At 47.2% G+C, this 19358-nt stretch overlaps 1 protein-coding gene across 1 annotated transcript in view; it reads right to left on the reverse strand.

Annotated features, from left to right (window-relative positions):
• The window catches only part of LOC138283526 (mucin-5B-like), a 466047-nt gene that overhangs the window by 278663 nt on the left and 168026 nt on the right, over positions 1 to 19358 (reverse strand). The window contains exons 10-11 of the mRNA XM_069221466.1: positions 11214 to 11352; positions 427 to 522 (exon numbers count right to left, since the gene is read on the reverse strand). Coding sequence (XP_069077567.1) covers positions 427 to 522; positions 11214 to 11352 — 235 coding nt within the window. The remainder of the gene's footprint in view (positions 1 to 426; positions 523 to 11213; positions 11353 to 19358) is intronic.

A 19358-nucleotide genomic window follows, 5' to 3' on the forward strand; every position in this document is an offset into this window, starting at 1 on the left:
GAGTTTTGTTGTTTTAGTTCAGTGGTTCCCAACCTGTGGGTCGGGGACCCCTGGGGGTCCGCGAAGCCTCCTCAGGGGGTCTGCAACTGCTAAAAAAATGGATTAATATTAGGTTCCAGCTATCAGTAATGACTCAGTGGGGGTCCCCGTGTTCCAATAATGATTCAGTGGGGGTCCCCGGGCTCCAGTATTGATAAAATGGGGGTCCACAGAAGTCAAAAGGTTGGGAACCACTGTTTTAGTTCATATTGCATATTACATTATTCTCTGTTTGGTTGTGGGGTTTTCACGAAGACTTACCAAGACACGTAGACTGCTAAATGTTTGCATTAGGAATGTGAAGGTGATCTAGTCATGTAAGTGGATTCTGTGATTTGAATGACCTGATATGAATTATCTTACCAAAATGTTTTTCAATTACTTTACCTTGCCATCTATACGTAGGAGGACACTACTCAGAACAGTCTCACTTTCTTCTATTTCAAGAGATCCTTCCACAACAAATGTTTGGTTTTTGCAGTCCTAGAAAAGAAAAGATAATGTTCGTGTTCTACATAGTAAACATTAAAAGTGAAAACGACTTATGTTGTATTAACAGATTTACAAAGACACCTGGACTGCTAAATGTTAGCATTAGGAATGTGAAGATGATCTAGTCATGTAAGTTGATTCTGTGATTAGAATTACCTGATATGAAGTAATACTTGATATGAAGTAATAATTCTCACCTGGGGCTGGAAATGAGTGCCTTGAGGTATTTGATGCTATTTATCACACACACTGAAATGTGATACTTTGCATTTCACACAAAGGAATTACATGCATCAGTTACAATTTTTCTGTTTAAAATGAGGCAAAACATGTGGATGTTGGCGCTCCTGCATCAAACTCTTTGTGTTTCAGTATTCAACAGCTATTTTCCCTAAATAACTTTTAGCAGGCTGACCTACTGAAATTTAAATGGAGAAAATTAAGAGGACGCAAACATTTTAGTATCACATGTAATTGAGCCACCTGCCCCAACAGTTGTTTGCACAGGGGTTGCAATTTAAGGAGATGCTTATAATTGAGGCTATAGTTTCATACTGTGGTAAGACTTATGTGCATTCAGAGGGCCTATTATTATCTCAAATGCAACACAGCCTGGTTGGCATGAGTTACGTATGGAGGCATCAACAGCATATTTGCTGCCTACTCAAATAGGTGGTGGTAGTGCATGTCACTGGTAGTGGTAGAACAAGCCACCTGACCCAACAACATTGCTGCCTAGTTCTTATGAAGGAGTACAACAGGAAGACTTTATGAGTACTCACATGTGGCATGTGAAAGTAGCTCTGCCGGGGCTTGATGAGGAAGGCAGATGTCAAATGAGACGTCTGTCTGCCCTGTGTATTCTCTTGAACCTGGACTGCATGTCATCAAACCAGAATCAGGAGAAGAAAAGAGTGTGTGCATCTGTGTGCCAGTCCTTCTGTGAGTTACTGATGTCTAAACTAAGGTAATGGTCATATTCAAAGGCTAAATCCTACAATGAGTTACTACATAAGCACTGAGCTTTTACTGTGTAACAGAAACCTCTGGTCTTGAAGACTCACACATAGACCTTTTAATTTTAACTGCTTGAAGCACAACCGTTCAGTAGTTAGTTGGTGTTTGGAACAGTGGAAACCCCAACATAAACTGGTGGAGCTTTCTTTCCACCAAATCTGTGCCCCCCCCCACTCCTTTAAGAGGTGGAGGAACCAGTGGGCTTCCAATGGCAGAGACTCAGCTGGCTCAGCCATCAAAAAAACCTTGACACTGGGGTCTGCTCATCAGAGGGCTCTGAGCTCACAGTAGCAGATGTCCTTTCCTACTTAGGTGGAGTTCTCCTGACTGGGACATATAACTGGGTGAGAAAAATGAGAAATGTCCCGATGTGCTAAGATAAAACTACCTGCCCGTTAAGGATATTTTTTTCAGAATAAAACACATGTTTTTAGCAATGATTTCTGAAAAACAAAAGAGAATGCTGAAAGAGCAACATAAACATGGACACCTGCTCTGCAGTGTACTTTGAACAAAATACATCAAAAACATTTGAAGAAACACATTTAACACGGAGATCCCCCCCAGGCAGGCAGGGATTTATCAAAAAGGTGGGTGGTCCAGTGGGTGAAGATGAGGATCTCTGTCAACCCAGCCGACTGGTGGGGCCACCAGCTGAGATTTAAATGACACAGTATTAAAAAGCATGCACTAGAAATGATAGGGATAGTGAGGCAGAACAGTCCAAGGCCAACTCAGGGAAGGTGGTGTAGGTTAGTAATCACCATTCTCTGGCACACAATAATAGCACTCAATAAATGATTGTCCAGCCAGTACATTTTCTTAAGGAAAAGGAGAAGTATATTTATTATACACACTACTAACTACTATGCAATAATATACAAAGATGTACATTGGCAGATTGAACATACCATATATGACATGAAATAATCACCTTTGAGCCCTTAAAGGGGTCATACATACATATAAATTGAGTCTACTGGTTTTGTCAAGATTCAAGCGCTTCAAACCACATGGTAAATTCATAATTTCTACTTAAATGTAATTATCAAAAAGAATAATCCTGCATGAACGCACTTATTAATGCTAATAAACCATTAAAAAAAATATATATATATATTTATTGATTTTATTTTCCAAAATATGATACAAATTGTTCAATTTGCAACCGCAGGATAAACCAAAACAATGGCTAATTATCTAAGTCATGTAACAATTACACACACCCCCAATATGCACTTCACGAAACACTTCTAATCTTGCGGTATCATTTCTGGCTGCACCCTCCATGGGTTTATCCTTCCTTGTTTATTTTATATAGGCATTCGCTTGAGACCAGTGTGGACCTTGCTTTGCGTGCATGAGTTCCCTAATTGTCAGAGGGGGGCCTCAACTTAATTAGTGTGTGCAGTTGGCTCCCCTGGTTTTCTGCTCCTCACGCATCGCTAAAACTGCGGTGGCATAGATTTAGTGGGCGACTATTACTGGACAAATGGGGGGAGATGGTGTGCATTCTCTGTGGTGCCTGGGTGTCCTATGAATTTTGTTTCCGAGATGGGGGGTGCAGAGGAATTTGTGCTGTGGTTGTTGCGAATACGCGTGCCCCGGTTCAAGGCGGCTTCTCATCGTTTTTGGCCTCCAGCTTTGTCACCATATCCTCCCATGTAGAGCATCCTGTGTGTTGTCACCCTTCGCGCACCATTCTTTTTAGTACCTGATATTCAGTGCGAGTCCAGCGTATTATTAGAGAGTACCAGGATTTCGAATCAGGAGCCTTAGCGGCTTTCGAATGCATTGCTATTAACCTTTTGTACATTAAAAAGGCCAGGTCTATGAATTTGTGTAAATGCCTTTGTTTTTTTGGTCTTTTCCTAAGTCCCAACAGACAGGACCCGGGATCTGCTACTAGTGCAAGTCCCGTTAGCCCAGATACCTCCTCTACCACCTCTGCCCAGGTCGTTTGTATGTTCGGGCAGTCCCATACCATATGATAGAAGGATGCCGACGTTACTCTACATCTAGGGCATATTGATACTGCATCAGGGAACATGCGCTTTATTCTGGCTGGGGAAAGATATGTTTGATGCGTGTAATTAAATTGGGTGTATCTGAATCTGGGATTCCTTGACACACCTCTGATGTGGGACAGGGCCTTGGGCCAGTCATCCAGTGGTATCGGAGTGGGGAGTACTGCATTCCATCTACCCTATGCTTTCCCTGTTTGTGCATCCGGTGACCTGTAAAGGGTTCTGTATAGATTGGATATTATTTTTGTTTGATCACTATATTGTAGAAGCTAGTGAAACACAGGGGAGATCTCTGGTTCCGAGGTGCCCATTCCCCATATTTTCCTGATTTCGTGACCTATGGCATGATATGTCAGGAACTGCCCCGGATTTATCTCCGTGAGGGCCTGGAGAGCCTCGAACGTCATTAATTTACCGTCTTCATAGCAATCCCCTACGGTCAGTATTCCTGCTTCATTCCACAGCTTTACCGCTTGCATCCTCGCTGCATTTCCCACCAATAGGTAGTTCAGCGGTATGTGTGGAGAGTATGGGAGCTTATCCGCTCTTTTTTGCACATACCTGACCCAGCACGTATGCGCGACTGCCAGCAAAGGGTTAACTAGTGCCACTCTGGGGGGCTTTGATGATAGCCAATTTAAAAGGGGGATCCCGTTCCGCCGGGGCTCAAGGCTCATAGGTTCCGCTTGCTCTGGTCTGTGGATCCAATGTTGGACCCATTGGAGTTGTGCAGCTGCGGAGTATTTTTCAAAATTCGGAGTTCCTAGGCCACCGTTATCCAGCGGATGCTGCAGTGTGGATAGCTCCACTCGTGCTCTGCCACCTCCCCAGATGAGCTTCAGTAGCGCTGTGTTTAGGTTGCTAAAGAAGCGTTTGGGAATGATTATCGGCAGGGCCGCAAAGTAATATAAAAGCCGAGGTAGAATCAACATATTAGCAATCGCCACCTTGCCGGGAGGCGAGAGTGGGAGCTTGTTCCAGAATTGTAGGGAGCCTTTAATAGAGGTTAGCGCCTTCCCCAAGTTCCCATCTCTTAAGTCTTCTGTGGCATGGTATATGTTTATCCCTAGGTATTTAAATGTTGTAGGGCACCACTTAAGGTGTCCTACCTCTGGAGGATCATGGTTGCTGGGAGCCCTTTTTACCAGGGGAAAGACACACGACTTCTCCCAGTTTACCACAAGGCCAGACAGGCCTCCAAATTCAGCCAATAAGGATATTACGGATGGAATAGCTGCACAACCGTTCCTGAAATATATCAAAGCATCATCAGCATATAGTGAGATCGTGTGATGTAGCCCATTTCTAATAATTCCCAATTTGTGCTCCATGTGACGAACTTTTGCCGCTAACGGTTCCATTGCTATGGCAAACAGAAGCGGGGATAATGGACAACCCTGCCGTGTCCCCCTGGAAATCGGGAAACTATCAGAGATCACCCCGCCTGACTTCACCCTCGCGCTCGGATTAGAGTACAATGTCCGAACCCAGCGGATGTAGTTAGGACCTATTCCCATGCGGGCCATCGTGGCCAACAGGAAGTCCCATTCAAGCGTATCAAAGGCCTTTTCTATGTCCAATGAGAGCACCATTTCCTCCTGTGCATTCTTGGGGGTATCTCCTATTATACTAAGCAACCTACGAATATTTAGGAAGGTGTTACGCTTGGGAATGAAGCCGCACTGATCTACATGTATCAGTAAGTGCATAAGGGGGGCTAACCTGTTGGCCAGTATTTTGCCTAATATTTTGCAGTCTGTGTTTAACAGCGATAGTGGTCTATAAGATTTCACATCTGTGTGGTCACGGCCCTGTTTAGGGAGTACCACTATCATAGCTTCCCTTTGGGATGTGGGTAAGCTTTCTTTAGTCCACGCCTCCTGGAACAATCCCAGCAGATGGGATTTCAGACTGGGTAGATAAGCTTTGTAATACTCCGAGGGGAGGCCATCCGCGCCGGGTGCTTTGTTCCTGGGCAGCTGTGCAAGGGCTAATTCTATTTCTGCTGTTGTTATAGGGGTTTCAATTCCAACTCTATCTGTTTGTGGTAGCTGGGGTAGGAAGGAGTCCGCCAGAAAGGCCTCTAGTTGTGTAGCTGTGCACGAAGTACGTTTAGTGTATAAGTTAGAGTAGTAATTCCTAAACGTCTCGTTTATTTCTGCTTGTGTAGTAGCCATCTCTTGCGCGCTCACCCGGATGGCCCCTATTGGAGCCTGCTGTCTATCCTCGCGGAGTAGCCACGCTAGCATTCTGCTTGATCTATCTCCTTCCATTTGTAACCTGGTTAAGTAATATTTATAGTCGTGGCAGCGGAGCCTGCTATCTGCCTCATTGTATTTTAAGCGCTTTTCTTTAAGAACAGTGCTGGCAATTTCCTCCCGTGCCACCGCTTTCTCCGCAACTCTCAGCTCCTTCTCAAGTTTGCTAATTTCCGTCTGTAGGGAGCGTCTCACTCCCCACGTAGTGGACATACATACTCCGCGGGCCACTACCTTGTGGGCATCCCACTCTATCGCCCGGGTTGTTGCAGACATAGCGTTTACTTCCCAATAATGGCTTATAGATTTCCCCAGTGTTGCAGCAAATGCTTGATCTTGTAGCGCCTCCGCCTGGAATCTCCAAGTGGGAATTACCTGACGTGCCCTGCCCCAGTTCAGAGTTACCCGCAGTGGCGCATGATCTGAGATTGTCTTTGCCAAATATTCGGACTCAGTGGTCAGCGCCCCTATTTCGCGGGTGCCCCATATTATGTCAATTCTAGTGTGGGTGTTGTGTGGGGCCGAATAAAATGAATATTCTTTTTGCTCTGGGTGGCCTAACCGCCATACATCGTATAGGCCCATAACGTTTGCCCATTCTTGTAGGGGGCTTGTAAGTTTCCTGTTGATTGATGCGCTCTGGTGGGCGATGTTTCTGTCTAATGCTGCTACTGGGGTGCTGTTAAAATCACCTCCCCAAATGGCTAGGGGCATGGGGTGGGACAGCAACGTTGTGGTGAGAGTGGTAAGAAATCCTGTGATGTTACTGTTGGGGGCGTATACCCCAACCACAGCCAGTTGTCTGCCATCTAATCTGCCCTCCATTACTACGTACCTCCCTCCCTGGTCTATCTTGTGTGTTGACATGAGGAATGGAACTCCCGCTGCTATCCAAATCAGCACCCCTCTTGCAAAGGTCGAATATGTTGTGCCTATCAGCTGGCCCCCCCATTTCACGCGCAGGTCTCGTAGATCCCCCTCTAGCATATGTGTCTCTTGCAAAATAGCGATATGCACTCCTAGTCTCTTAAGTCGAGCATACACTCTTGCCCGTTTGCTCAGCATCCCAAGGCCCCTAACATTCCATGTTAATATGATATACTGGTTCCCCATGTTGCTTCTAGAAGACATCTTGTAGGGTGCTGGGGGTATGTTGCTGTATTGTGGGCCTGGTTTTAATATTGGCCCACCTGGTCTCTGCCTTTCTACTGCTAATATTTAGATATAGCGGGTGCAGGTCCATCTTTTGTGCATTAAGTGATTCCGATCGCTGCATTTCCGCTAAACTACTAATCCCCTCCCCCCTATTTAAACCCCCTATACTGCACACAACTACAGTGAAACTACAAAACTTAAAAATGTGTATTATAACTTTTATCCAGATGGATTCGCACAGTGGGATACTCATAACTTACAGATGTGGCTCTTGTAAGGGGCTCACATTGTGCCGCAGACTGAGTCTGCCAATATCTTCGGGCGCCCCCCCTTGGCATATTTCCGTTCCCTCTGGCCCCACCTACCCGCCACATGCCACCTGTTTGTGCCCCAAATCACTTAGCTTAGTATTTATATCAAAGATGTATATTGTCGGGAGCACTTTATCCCCACATCTCGGCAGTGTCATGAAGTCTCTATAAGTTTTCCCAGTTGCTGTCGCCATCTCTAGTGTTCACTCTGGACCTGAGCAGGTGGTTTATAGTTCATCGGCAGATCTTGGGGTGACCTTCGGCCCACCTAGTTCTCTTGTTACCGTGGATACGGAGCTGGCTGTGTCTGAATCCGGTTCCAGCTCCACAAGCCCGCCGGAAGTTATACTGCTGCTTTGCATGTGCAGCGGCGTCTCTTTAAGCACTTTCGCTCTTTCCTCAGCTACTTGCCAGTCATTGGGCTGGCCTCTAGTGCGCCGTTTGAATCGCTTCCCTGCAGTGGGTCTCCGCCGTTTCTCGTCCTCCTCTGCATCTTCCCGGGGGTGTGCAAGGCCCTTGGCATGGAGCCATGTTCAGGCATCCTCGGTGCTGGTGAATATATGAGTGCGGTCCTCCATCACAACCCTTAACTTGGCTGGGAAGAGCAAGGCATATTTTATGTTCTGTTCTCGTAGGCGTTGCTTGATTTTAACAAAAGAATTGCGCTGATTCTGCACCTCTTGCGTGAAGTCTGGATAGGCATTGATGTTCGAGTCTTCATACTTGAAGGGCCCTTATTGCGGAATTGTTGCAATATTGCATCTCGGTCTCTGTAATTCAAGAACCTGGCAATCAATGGTCTGGGGGACTGGCCGGGGGCTGGAGGCCTGCCCGGGACTCTATAAGCCCTTTCAACTGAGAAAAACTTGGATGGAGCCCCATTTAACACCTCCTTGATTAGCCACTGCTCTAGGGAAACTTCTGCTTCCGGTTGACGCATACTTTCCGGAAAACCCAGAAATCTCACGTTATTCCGGCGCGCCCTGCTCTCCATTTCCTCGGATCTTCTCCAGAGTATCTTCAGCTCTTCATCCATGCGCTGAACTTGTTTTTGGTTCCCTTGCGCTATTGGAGTTAAGTCGGATATTTCAGCTTCAGTTGTTTTCACTCTTTCAGCTATGCTTCGGTGTGCAACTGCATCAATTCTGTTTTCTAAAGATGACTTAGGCCCTCATTCTGACCCTGGCGGTCGGCGGAGAGGCGGCGGTCGGACCGCGAACAGACCGGCGGTCAGAAAAATGGCATTCTGACCGCGGCGGTCACCGCCGCGATCGCCCGCCACTTCCCCACTCCGACCGCCACGGCGGTCATGACCGCCGGGCTGGAGTTTGCGCACTCCGGCCCGGCGGTCGTCCCAAGACCGCCAACGGTATCATGACCCTGCCTACCGCCGCGGTTTCTTGCGGTCGGGAACCGCCATGCGAACCATGGCGGTAAGCACTATCGGGGCCAGGGAATTCCTTCCCTGGCACTGATAGGGGTCTCCCCCACCCCCCACTACCCACCCGAGTCCTCCCCCCACACCCTCCACCCCCCTGCCACCCCCCAGAGGTGGTACGAACCCCCTCCCCACACCCACCCCGACATGCACATACATGCACCCCGACATGCACACACCCCCAACATGCACATATACACACCCCCTACACACACATACACAACGGGGACACATACCCGCACACATACATGCAGACATGCGCACCTGCCGAACAGCACACATTACCCATAGACACAGCAGCACCCCCCGCCCGCATACACGCACTCACACACCCCCTCTACACACTCACACGCACACCCCCATGCACGCCCACATCACACAACACCCCCCTCCCCCTCCCCTCACGGACGGTCAACTTACCTTGTGCGTTGGTCCTCCGGGAGGCGACGGGAGCCATGGGGAGGTGACCGCCAACAGAACACCGCCAACAGAAGACCGCCACACAGATATGTGGGTCGTAATTCTGTGGGCGGTGTTCTGCTGGCGTGGCGGTGGAGGTTGACCAGTCTCCACTTTTCCGCCGACCGCCAGTGTGGCTGCTGGCGGTTTCCCGGCGGAACGCTCCCAGCGGTCGGAATGCGCACAGCGGCATACCGCCGCGGTCGGCGGTCTTCACCGCGGCGGTAACTCGGCGGTCTCGCGAAAAGACCGCCAAGGTCAGAATGAGGGCCTTAGTGTCCAAGATCGCCTGCAATACTTTCTCGAACTGAGCAGAATGCGCCAGGAGTGTGTTTTCTAGTGACTGCAGGTATGGGTTAGATTGTTGATCAGCAGGTGTTGGTCCTTGGGTGGTTCGGTCTGAGTTCTTGGCTGATTTGGCTCTGCCGGCCATTTTGGCTGTCTCGAAGTCTCCTCCTAGTCTGCGGTAACTTCGCACTTCTCGGCCCTTTTAATTCGTTGAGTTAGACTGTTGCTGAGTGTCCTGGATGAGGTGTGTACATACGGCGTTGAGAGCGTGGGGTTGGCCAGCAATGTCAATGGAGGGCGTAGCCTTGTTTACGCGTGCTTACAGCCTGTGGCCATGCGTTCATTGACAAATGCTGCGGCCGCCGGCTTTCACGACGGTTCGACGTTGAGTTCTCGTGGGGCTGCCTGCGGGGCCCACCGGTGTTCGTGGGGAGCGTAGCAGCTGGAGGAGAGCACTCTCACCCTCATAGGTGGCGGCGGAGCCTGGTGCCAGAGGTTTCCCCAACAGGAGAGGGAGCGTAGTTGAGGGCCGAGGCAGGCGGCGTGGCCCGGGAGAGACCGAGGAGCGGGACGAACGTCGGGAGCCGCAGGTGGGCTCTGTGCATCGCAGGGCAATCCAGGCAAGCGCCGACCGTGGGGGGCCGGTGCGGCCCCAGCGCCCACAGCACGCACCAGCCGCCTATGCTATGTGCATTGACAGGTCCAAGCCTATGGAAGCACGTGACGCTTCTTAATCTTGCGTCTTTTTTTTTTTCCTTTTAAGGTTCGAGCCCTACCTATCCCCTTCCCAGAGGGCGCAGGTGGGTTGCATTGATGGTGGGGCGTTGGGGGGGGGGGTGGCCGGGAACCCAGGAGTGTCCCCTCTGTGTGGGACTTAGTTTTTCCCCCCGGGTTTCCCCCCTCACCGCAATGTGCTGGCTCCTGTTAGTGGTCCTCTGTTCCCTCCTGGGCTGTTGCAGCTATGTGTTCTTGGCTCTGGGCTGAGGTGCCTTTTCTTTGCTTTCTGGAGTGTGTCCGCGCGGCCCTGTCGCCGCGATGCCCAAAATGGCGCCCGACCCCCCGGGCCGGCTCCAGCTCCGTGCGCCTCGGGGGTAGCGCGAAGAAGTCCTTGTTTGGCCCGTACGGCCGCAGCTCCCCTGCCCCTCCGGTCGCGTGTGGAGAGGGTGGGCTGTTGCTGTGAACAAAGCGAACATTGGAATGTTGGCGCTGCGGGCTTTTACCGGCCAGTATAAGCCCGCAGCACTCCATTGTTTTCAATGGAGCCTCCAGCATTCCAATGTTCTAATAAAGTTTCATTAATTCTGGACTTGTGATATTATCAAGAGATAGCTCAGATCAACCCCCAGTTTTCTGGAACCTGTGATATTTAATGGCAGAGGACTTGTTGTTTAAAGATGTAAATGGGACCTGTAGTATTAAAATCTTAATGGAGTTCACTTGTGATACAAAAGGTTTAATGATAGAACCATGCAGTATCGAATATTTATATCGGGAGCCTGAGATAGTGAAGTGAAAAAACTAGGGAAACCTGGGTGCTAACGTATCACAGTAAAGAATGTGTTTTTGTGTTATGGATTCAAAGCATAGAACTTTATATGCCTCTCGTATTGCATTTTTCTATATGTATTGTAATGTTAAACAATTACACTTCACTGTGTTCAATTAGATAGCATATTTCGTCATTGTCAGGTCCATGCAAAAACATAAATCGTATACTTCAGTGGTGTACCTTAGCCAGGATGTATGTACAATCTCCAGTAAAGATGTAATTATTTTTGTCAAAGGTTGTAATCTGTAGGCATCCTTCCACAGAGCAAGAACTCGGACACAGACTTTTTTCACAATTCCACTGACCTCCTTTGCAGATACTGAAGAAAGAAAAATAAAATGGTATTATTCAATGGCTCCAAACAAAGGAGGGGATAATTCAACCTACACACAGACACATGGTTCCATATTGTCTACACAGATGTCAACACCTTGGACCGTATTCACAAAGCTCTTTTAGTTCAATAAAGCTTCACGTATGTCTGCCTATACCCATAGAAAAATACTCATTCAAATGTAATCAACCATAATTTGATCTCCTTCTTTTGTTTGTAGTTTTCATTAGAATGTTATAGCAGTTCAAAAATATATAAAGGGGATTGTATTGCAGTTGTGTTGCCTGGTAAAACCTATTCATGGGGTACGTGTAGCTCTCTCTTTGGGTATTTGTGATGTCACTATCCAGCACTTGTGTTCTAGATATAAAAAGGGGGTGGCTGGAATGTACCGGAGTCTTTGAAAAGGAAGTTACGATGAAGCCTCATTTTTGTAATTGACAATAAAGAAAGAACCTTTCACGTTAAAGGATTTGCAGTTCATTACTTGGAAATGATGGACAGAGTGTAGCTCTTGCGGGCTGGGCAGGGGAGTGTGTTCCATCTTCCTCACGTTTCCCTCCATTTGGTTTAAAGTAAACGGAGTAGTGATGGACTGCTGCCTGTGTACTTCTCCGGCAGTACAAATTGATCTATCGGTTCATTTGACATTTGTGTGCGCCAGTAACCATAAATTACTGTGCTGATCCATGCTCTTTTCTTTCAAATGACTACAGCATGGGGTGAGGCGTCAGAGGTGAGACTGCGCTGGGATACAAAGCAGTGTCTCCCCTGACGTGCTACGTGCTGCCGTCTTTTGGGATTGGAGATCCTGGTTGCGCAAAAGTAACAGCTGAAGACTAGCGCTGATATGTCTGCGGGCCTGTTTACGTTTTTCTCGTGTTTAAGTAAAACTGCACGTGCGAGTCTCTGCATGTGCGTGTTTATATCATGAGAGAGAGTGCTCTTAGAGCACAGGTGAGTGTGAGTGAACTAGCAAATTAACAGGGAGAGCCGTGGCAAAGGTTTTGCATGGCTCTAATACCCCCAACACGATCCAAACTATAAAACGGTTGACATATAAATCGCGCAGCAAACAGTCTATTAAAAGTTCAGAAGGATACCCCTTTAACATGCAGAAACATTTTCTCAAATTGCTGCAAGTGGCATGCTCTACCCTCAACCCTCCTGCTAGACCTGCATGCAGATGCCAATACTAAAACAAGAGGCAGGTCAGTTATGGATTCCCTATATTTGGCCTATTCATCCAGCAACACGACAGTCAATTAAATAAAAAACAACACGGTTTTATACAGCGCACTACTTGAACTCCTGTGTGTCAATATGGAATAATGAAAACAGGAAGGCAATTACATTTAAAAATTGCATAGGATTACACAATTTGGTTCAACGGGGAAGTTGGGATATTTCTTTCTATCCCACCTCAAATGTCACTGCTGTCTCTTCAATTAGTGTCAGATGATGTTATAGGGGCAGGGTGCGAAGAAGAAGCCACCGACAGATGTGTCTCATTTGGGGCTGAAGCTGAACTCGACCTAGACATCTCTCTAAAGACTTCGGTGGCTCTAGAGCTGATGCAGTTTATATAACAACCTTCACACCCCGTCACTTTCTAAAACCATTAGCCACCACTTGTTCTACCCTGCTTTCAAATCCATATTGAAGAAATATTCAATGTCACATCGTCGTCCCCGTAGTATGAATGACAAGCTATGACTAGCTCAGCTTTCGAGGTGTACTAATGGGAATTTTTGTGGATTCCCAAATGTTCTACATTTACACCCCTACATAGGGTATATCTACGGGTTTAATCAGGATCTTTATCTTTTCCGGTAAAAGTCCTTGGTTTAGCTGTTTACAATTCAATTAAGAAATAATGTCACTTGGATAAAAACAAAATTAATAATTTAGCTTTCTTGTATTTTATTGGTAATTCACTTAAAGTTAATGCATAAACATATAGTACGTTTTTGAATTTGCTACAATATGCATTATCACACTAGGCATTATTGTTTAGAGTGCTGGTGTTGCTTAGAAACTGTTTTTAATGCTGATATTTTAAGTTGATTAAAAATGTTTTAAGCTGCAGTGCTGAAAGGCCCAGAAAAAGGCAACCAAATACCAGTCAGGTAAGGGGACTGGGAGATGGACCCTATACAACTAAAAGCATTTAAAGGTCGGGGTGAGGAGAAAAGGGATATTAAACACAATTATTTCAGTATTTAATATAATAGAAGTACTACACACAAATGACTTTGCATTTGTAGGAATATTTGTAACCAACTAAAAAAGTCAAGTAACACAACTTTTGTATTCATTTTTTAATGATTTTTTTGCAGGCATTGTGATCAGGTCACCCAGAGACTGCAAGCACTATTCTCCCAAGGTGATTGTGGAATTTGAGTGGCTGTCTTTAGGAGGCTGGCCTGGTTTGTAGTGGGTACCAGAGTTACTTACACGTTATACCTGGTCCAGTTATCCCTTATTAGTGTATGTAGGCAGTCTCTAGAAGCCAGGTTCTCTAGTGGTAGTGTGGATGAGCAGCCAAGGCCTAACTAGGAGACATGGAAAGCTCATGCAATATCACTACAGTCATACACTACTTACAGACATGAAAGAAAATACTCAGTGGTACAAAAATAAAGGTACTTTACTTGGTGACACACTTGCCAAAAATACCTTAGAGACTACACTTCCTTGGGAGGTAAGTGATATATATGCACTAGTACCCAAGAACAGGTAAGTAAACACTCAGAAAAATGCAAATAGTGAAAATCACAATACTTAGAAATAGGCCTAGTGGGAACACAAACCATATACTAAGAAAGTGGAATGTGAATGTTGGTTCCCACCTAGGCAAGTGTAGTGTGTAGAAGGGCGCTGGGAGTGTTAGAAAACACCCAAAAGCCCAGGAAAGCATGAATATGTTTCCTGAAAGTCGTGATAGAAGATTATGTAAGAACCAGAAGAGACTGCAAGACACCAATAATGGATTCCTGTACCTGAAGACCTGTGGAAGAAGGGGACCAAGTCCAAGAAGCACTGAAGAGTTAGGGGGGAACAGGAGCCCCAGCTAACCCGAATGAAGGTGCAAAAGAAGACCCACCGGTGAAAAGACAAAGGCCCTCATTCTGACCCTGGCGGTCTTTGACCGCCAGGGCGGAGGACCGCGGGAGCACCGCCGACAAGCCGGCGGTGCTCCAATGGGGATTCCGACCGCGGCGGTAAAGCCGCGGTCGGACCGGCACCACTGGCGGGGTCCCGCCAGTGTACCGCGGCCCCATTGAATCCTCCGCGGCGGCGCAGCTTGCTGCACCGCCGCGGGGATTCTGACCCCCCCTACCGCCATCCAGATCCCGGCGGTCGGACCGCCGAGATCCGGATGGCGGTAGGGGGGGTCGCGGGGCCCCTGGGGGCCCCTGCAGTGCCCATGCCACTGGCATGGGCATTGCAGGGGCCCCCGTAAGAGGGCCCCTACATGTATTTCACTGTCTGCTGCGCAGACAGTGAAATACGCGACGGGTGCAACTGCACCCGTCGCACAGCTTCCACTCCGCCGGCTCGATTCCGAGCCGGCTTCATCGTGGAAGCCTCTTTCCCGCTGGGCTGGCTGGCGGTCTGAAGGAGACCGCCCGCCAGCCCAGCGGGAATGTCAGAATTACCGCCGTGGTCTTTCGACCGCGGAACGGTAACCTGACGGCGGGACTTTGGCGGGCGGCCTCCGCCGCCCGCCAAGGTCAGAATGAGGGCCAAAGTCAGTTATGCACCCAAGAAGACAGAAGCAGGTTCCTAGTTGGTGCAGAAGATGTTGCACGCCGGATGGATGATTGCAGTCTGGTTTGCGCCACTGGAGCCCACCAACAGTCCTTGGCAAATGCAAAGCTCGCAGTTAGTGGCACATGGCCCTGCCTGAGCCCAAGAAGGACCAGGTTGACTCTACCCAGGAGAGGGAGACAGAGGGGGGGTCTCAGCAGTCCAGAGAGCCCTCGGAAGACCAGGCAGTGCACACAGGAGTCCCACAGCGCAGGGACAAAGAAGGTGCAAATGGATGCCCAAGCAGAATGACACAAAGGGATCCCACGCTGCTGGAGAACCACTCAGGGAGCTGTGTGTTACAGGATGGAGTGCTGGGGGCCGGAGCTGTGCTCTGCATGAACTTTGTGGAACGTCGTGCACAAGCCTTGACAACTGCAAGTCATGCAGTGCATGGTAGTACTGTCTTGCATGGGGAGGCAAGCTCTTACCACCACAAAAGTTGGACAGCTGGACTTCAGGACCGTCGGAACCACTTCAGTCTACCACCCGTATTGCTGGATCCACACACTTCTTCAGGAGAGGGGTTCCATCCCACCGGTCATCACTGCAGAGGGGTGCCTGCTATCAGGAGTGTAGCATTTGGCCTTGATCTTGGCTAGGACTCTCAGAATGAGGGGAATGGGAGGAAAAGCATATGTATTTATTCTGGACGATGCCATCAAAAATGTGTTCCCCTATTACCTGTGATGGTGATCCCGACTTGCAAAGAATTGGCATTTTGCATTCTGGGGAGTGGCAAACAGATCTAAGTTTGGTTTGCCCAACTGATAGAAGATGTGGTCCAGCAGTTCTTAATCTAATTCCCATCCACGGTTGGATATTCTTAACCTGCTGAGAGTGTCTGCAAACAGACCTATGTTTGGTTTGCCCCACTGATAGAAGATGTGGTCCTGCAGTTCTTTATCTTATTCCCATCCGTAATTGGATGTTCTCAACCTGCTTAGAGTGTCTGCTAACACATTCTGCTGTCCTGGCACATGCTCTGCTCGTAGATGCACTCTGTGAAGGATGGACCTATTCCAGATATGTTGTGATTTTTGAGTTAAAAGAAGAGATCTGGTCCCTCCCTGTTTGTTGATATAGTGCATAGTTGTAGTGTTCTCCGTATATATGAGGATTGTGGAGTTTTGTATTCTTGGGAGGAAAGCCTGAAGAGCTAGGTGAACCTCTTTCAGCTCAAGAAGATTTATGTGGAAGCTCTGTGTTGCTTTCTCCACTTGCCACTGAATTATATGTCCTGTAGATAGGCTCCCCAGACCTACAGGTAAACACTTGTAGTGATGATCCGTAGAGATAGTGGATTGAGTAATGAGAGACCGACTGATAGATGGGAGCTCTGGGTCCACCAGGATAGTGCTATGACTGTGCCCACTGATTGTCCAGCTCTTCCTGAAGGGGATCACATTTTTTTGAGACAGCAAAATGGAATGAGAGGTATACAAGACAACACCATTCCTAATAGTGAGGAGGCGTACTGAAATAGACTTTTCTTTAAACCAGTGCTTAATTTGTGCTTGTTGTTTCTGGTGCTGAGCACCAGCACTTATTTTTGAGGACTGATGCTTAGTCTTCTGCCTCAAGCATTTGCTTCGAACAAAATACACATTTGGGAAAGATGGAGGAAGAAAAAAATCGAAAAAGCGTCACAATGAGAGAAAGCAGAAAGCTACAAGTGTGAGCTGAAGGGGCAGGGAGTTGTTTTAAATGGATAAAAGAGGCACGAGATAGCTTCAGGATTAAGCTGTCTCAGTATTCCGTGTTCACACATTTCATTGCAGCAGCTGTGTGTATAAGAGAAGGGCTTTGAGAACCGGTACCTTGTTATTTACAAATTAAGCACTGCTTTGACTGATTTTGCCAAAGTTGTCAGTCTTGGCTTTCTTTCCTTTGTAGGAAAAGCTTTGTTGAGTGATGAGTTCAGTATTGCCTCCAGGAAGGTGATGTTTTTTGAGGAATGAAAATTTGATTTTTTGTGTTGATTGTGAGATCCAATTATTTCAACAGATTTATGCAGGATGTTGTTGATGTCTGCGCCTGTGCCTTGGACGGGGCCTTGATTAGCCAGTCATCCAAATATGAGAATACCTGATGTCTTTGTTTCCTCAGGAGTGCTGCAACTGGAGGTAAACATTTGGGGCCATATGTACAAACACTTTTTCCCATAGACACAGAATGGGGAAAAACCTTTGCTACATCTGGCCCTTGGTGAATTCAGGCCAAATGGGACGACCTTGAATTGAAAGTGACTTGCGGCTACAGTAAATCTGAGTAACTTCCTGTGGGACGGATGAATTGGGATGTGAAAGTATGCGTCCTGGAGGTCGAGAGTGGACATATAATCCCCAGGATTTAGAAGCGATAGGACATCCTGTAGAGTAATCATACAGAATGACTGCTTCTTGAGATGTGTGTTCAACTACCTAAGGTCCAGAATTGGACGCCACACCTTCCACTTCTCACAGACGAGAAAGAAACAGGAGTAGAACCCTTTCCTTCTGTCTGAAACAGGAACTTTTTCTATTGTTCCCTTCCGGAGCATTGGCAAAACTTCCCTTTTGAGGAGATGGAGGCACTTTTGAATGTGTGGAAGAGGAGATCTTGTTGGTTCAACCTACACAAACTCTAGGGTATGACCAAAGTGTATAATGTTAAGGACTATTTGGTCCAAATGTGATGCGATACCAGTGCCAATAATAATGGAAAATCCTTCCTCCTAGCTTTGGGATCAAGGAAGTAATGGAAGCTGGAGTTTGGGTACAGTCATTGTCCATGGCATGTGTCCTTTTCCAGATGCCCTGCTCCACTCTTCTGCATGGGTCTGCTGTAGGTGGCCTGTGGAGGTTGTCTCTGCGGATACTGAGGTCTAAATGACTGGTAAGAAGAGGAGTAAGCTGGGTGTCTATACAGCTGGAAACCTCCTCTTTATGAATTGAATGGTCCATAGGCACTTGTCGGTGTCGGTTTTAGTTTTAATAGCCTGTAGGGTGTCATCCACATGTTTTCCAAACAGGGCTTCCCCATCAAATTGTAGATCTAGAATCTTGTTTTTTACCTCAGGCCTGAACGAAGTTTCTTGAAGACAAACCTTGTCTTCTAAGAACAGCAACTCCTGCCTATTGTTGAAAAGCTGTAGTAGCAATGTCCATTGCGGAGTCAATAGCCTCTGCTGAGGCCCGTTACCCCCTCTTGGAAGATTTTTCTTGCCTCTGGTTAAGACCCCTCTGGTTGTTGATCTAAGTAAGGAGCAATATCTTCCCATAGCTGTCTATCATACCTGCATAAAACAGCTAAGGAATTTGATGCCCTGACAGTAAGAACCTACATTGAAGAAAAAAGTTTTCCAGTGTTGTCTAACCTCCTCCCCTCTTTGTTGGGGGTGCAGAAATGGGGGGGCCAGAGGTTCTTTGATCTATTTTGGGCTGCCCAAGTAATTACAGGGTCTGGCTTGGGGTGACTTGTTACGCAGGCTGGAGCATCCTCTGGAGCTTTGTATTTTTTTGTCCCCGTACAGCAGGACTGTGGTGACTGTGGCAGGGTTTTTCATCACATTCAGGCTCTCTTCCCAAATATAATTGACTATGGGCATGGATCTCACACTCCTTTGGAAGAGCTCTTTAAAACCATAAAGAAAGCAGTCAGTCTGTTTCACTTAACATAGGTAGTGCAAATCTTTTTGCAGTTCTTTCTAATAGATTATGGATTCCTCCAAAGTCCTCTGGTGGAGAATCAAATGGAACAGGAAAAGGTGAAGACAGTGTGGGTATGGGATAATCATCCTATTATGTATTGACATCTCTCAACTCTTCTTCTTCCCTCTCATCATCAAACGTTGCTGGATCTTATAGTAAGGCTGTTTGAGGTGTATGCCTGTCAGATTCATATAGTGATACAGTTGTCTGTAAAGTTGTGGAAGGCGACGGTACTGGTGACTTTGGTGGCCCAGGTAACTGATGCGTAGCTGTAGGTCACTTCCTGTAATCAACTAGCATTAACTGTAAGTCTGAGATGAGAGACTCAGGCACAGGAACCATTTATTTCTGATAAAGTAATTGCTCTTCAGGGTTATAAAATGCTTGTGAATCATACCTTTCAGACTTATATTAATCCTGGTCATCACCCTCAATCTGGAATTTTACATGTAATTCAGATGATCTGTGCTCCACACCAAATGGACC

Source organism: Pleurodeles waltl, chromosome 3_1 (genome assembly GCF_031143425.1).
Source record: "Pleurodeles waltl isolate 20211129_DDA chromosome 3_1, aPleWal1.hap1.20221129, whole genome shotgun sequence".
NCBI lineage: Eukaryota > Metazoa > Chordata > Amphibia > Caudata > Salamandridae > Pleurodeles > Pleurodeles waltl.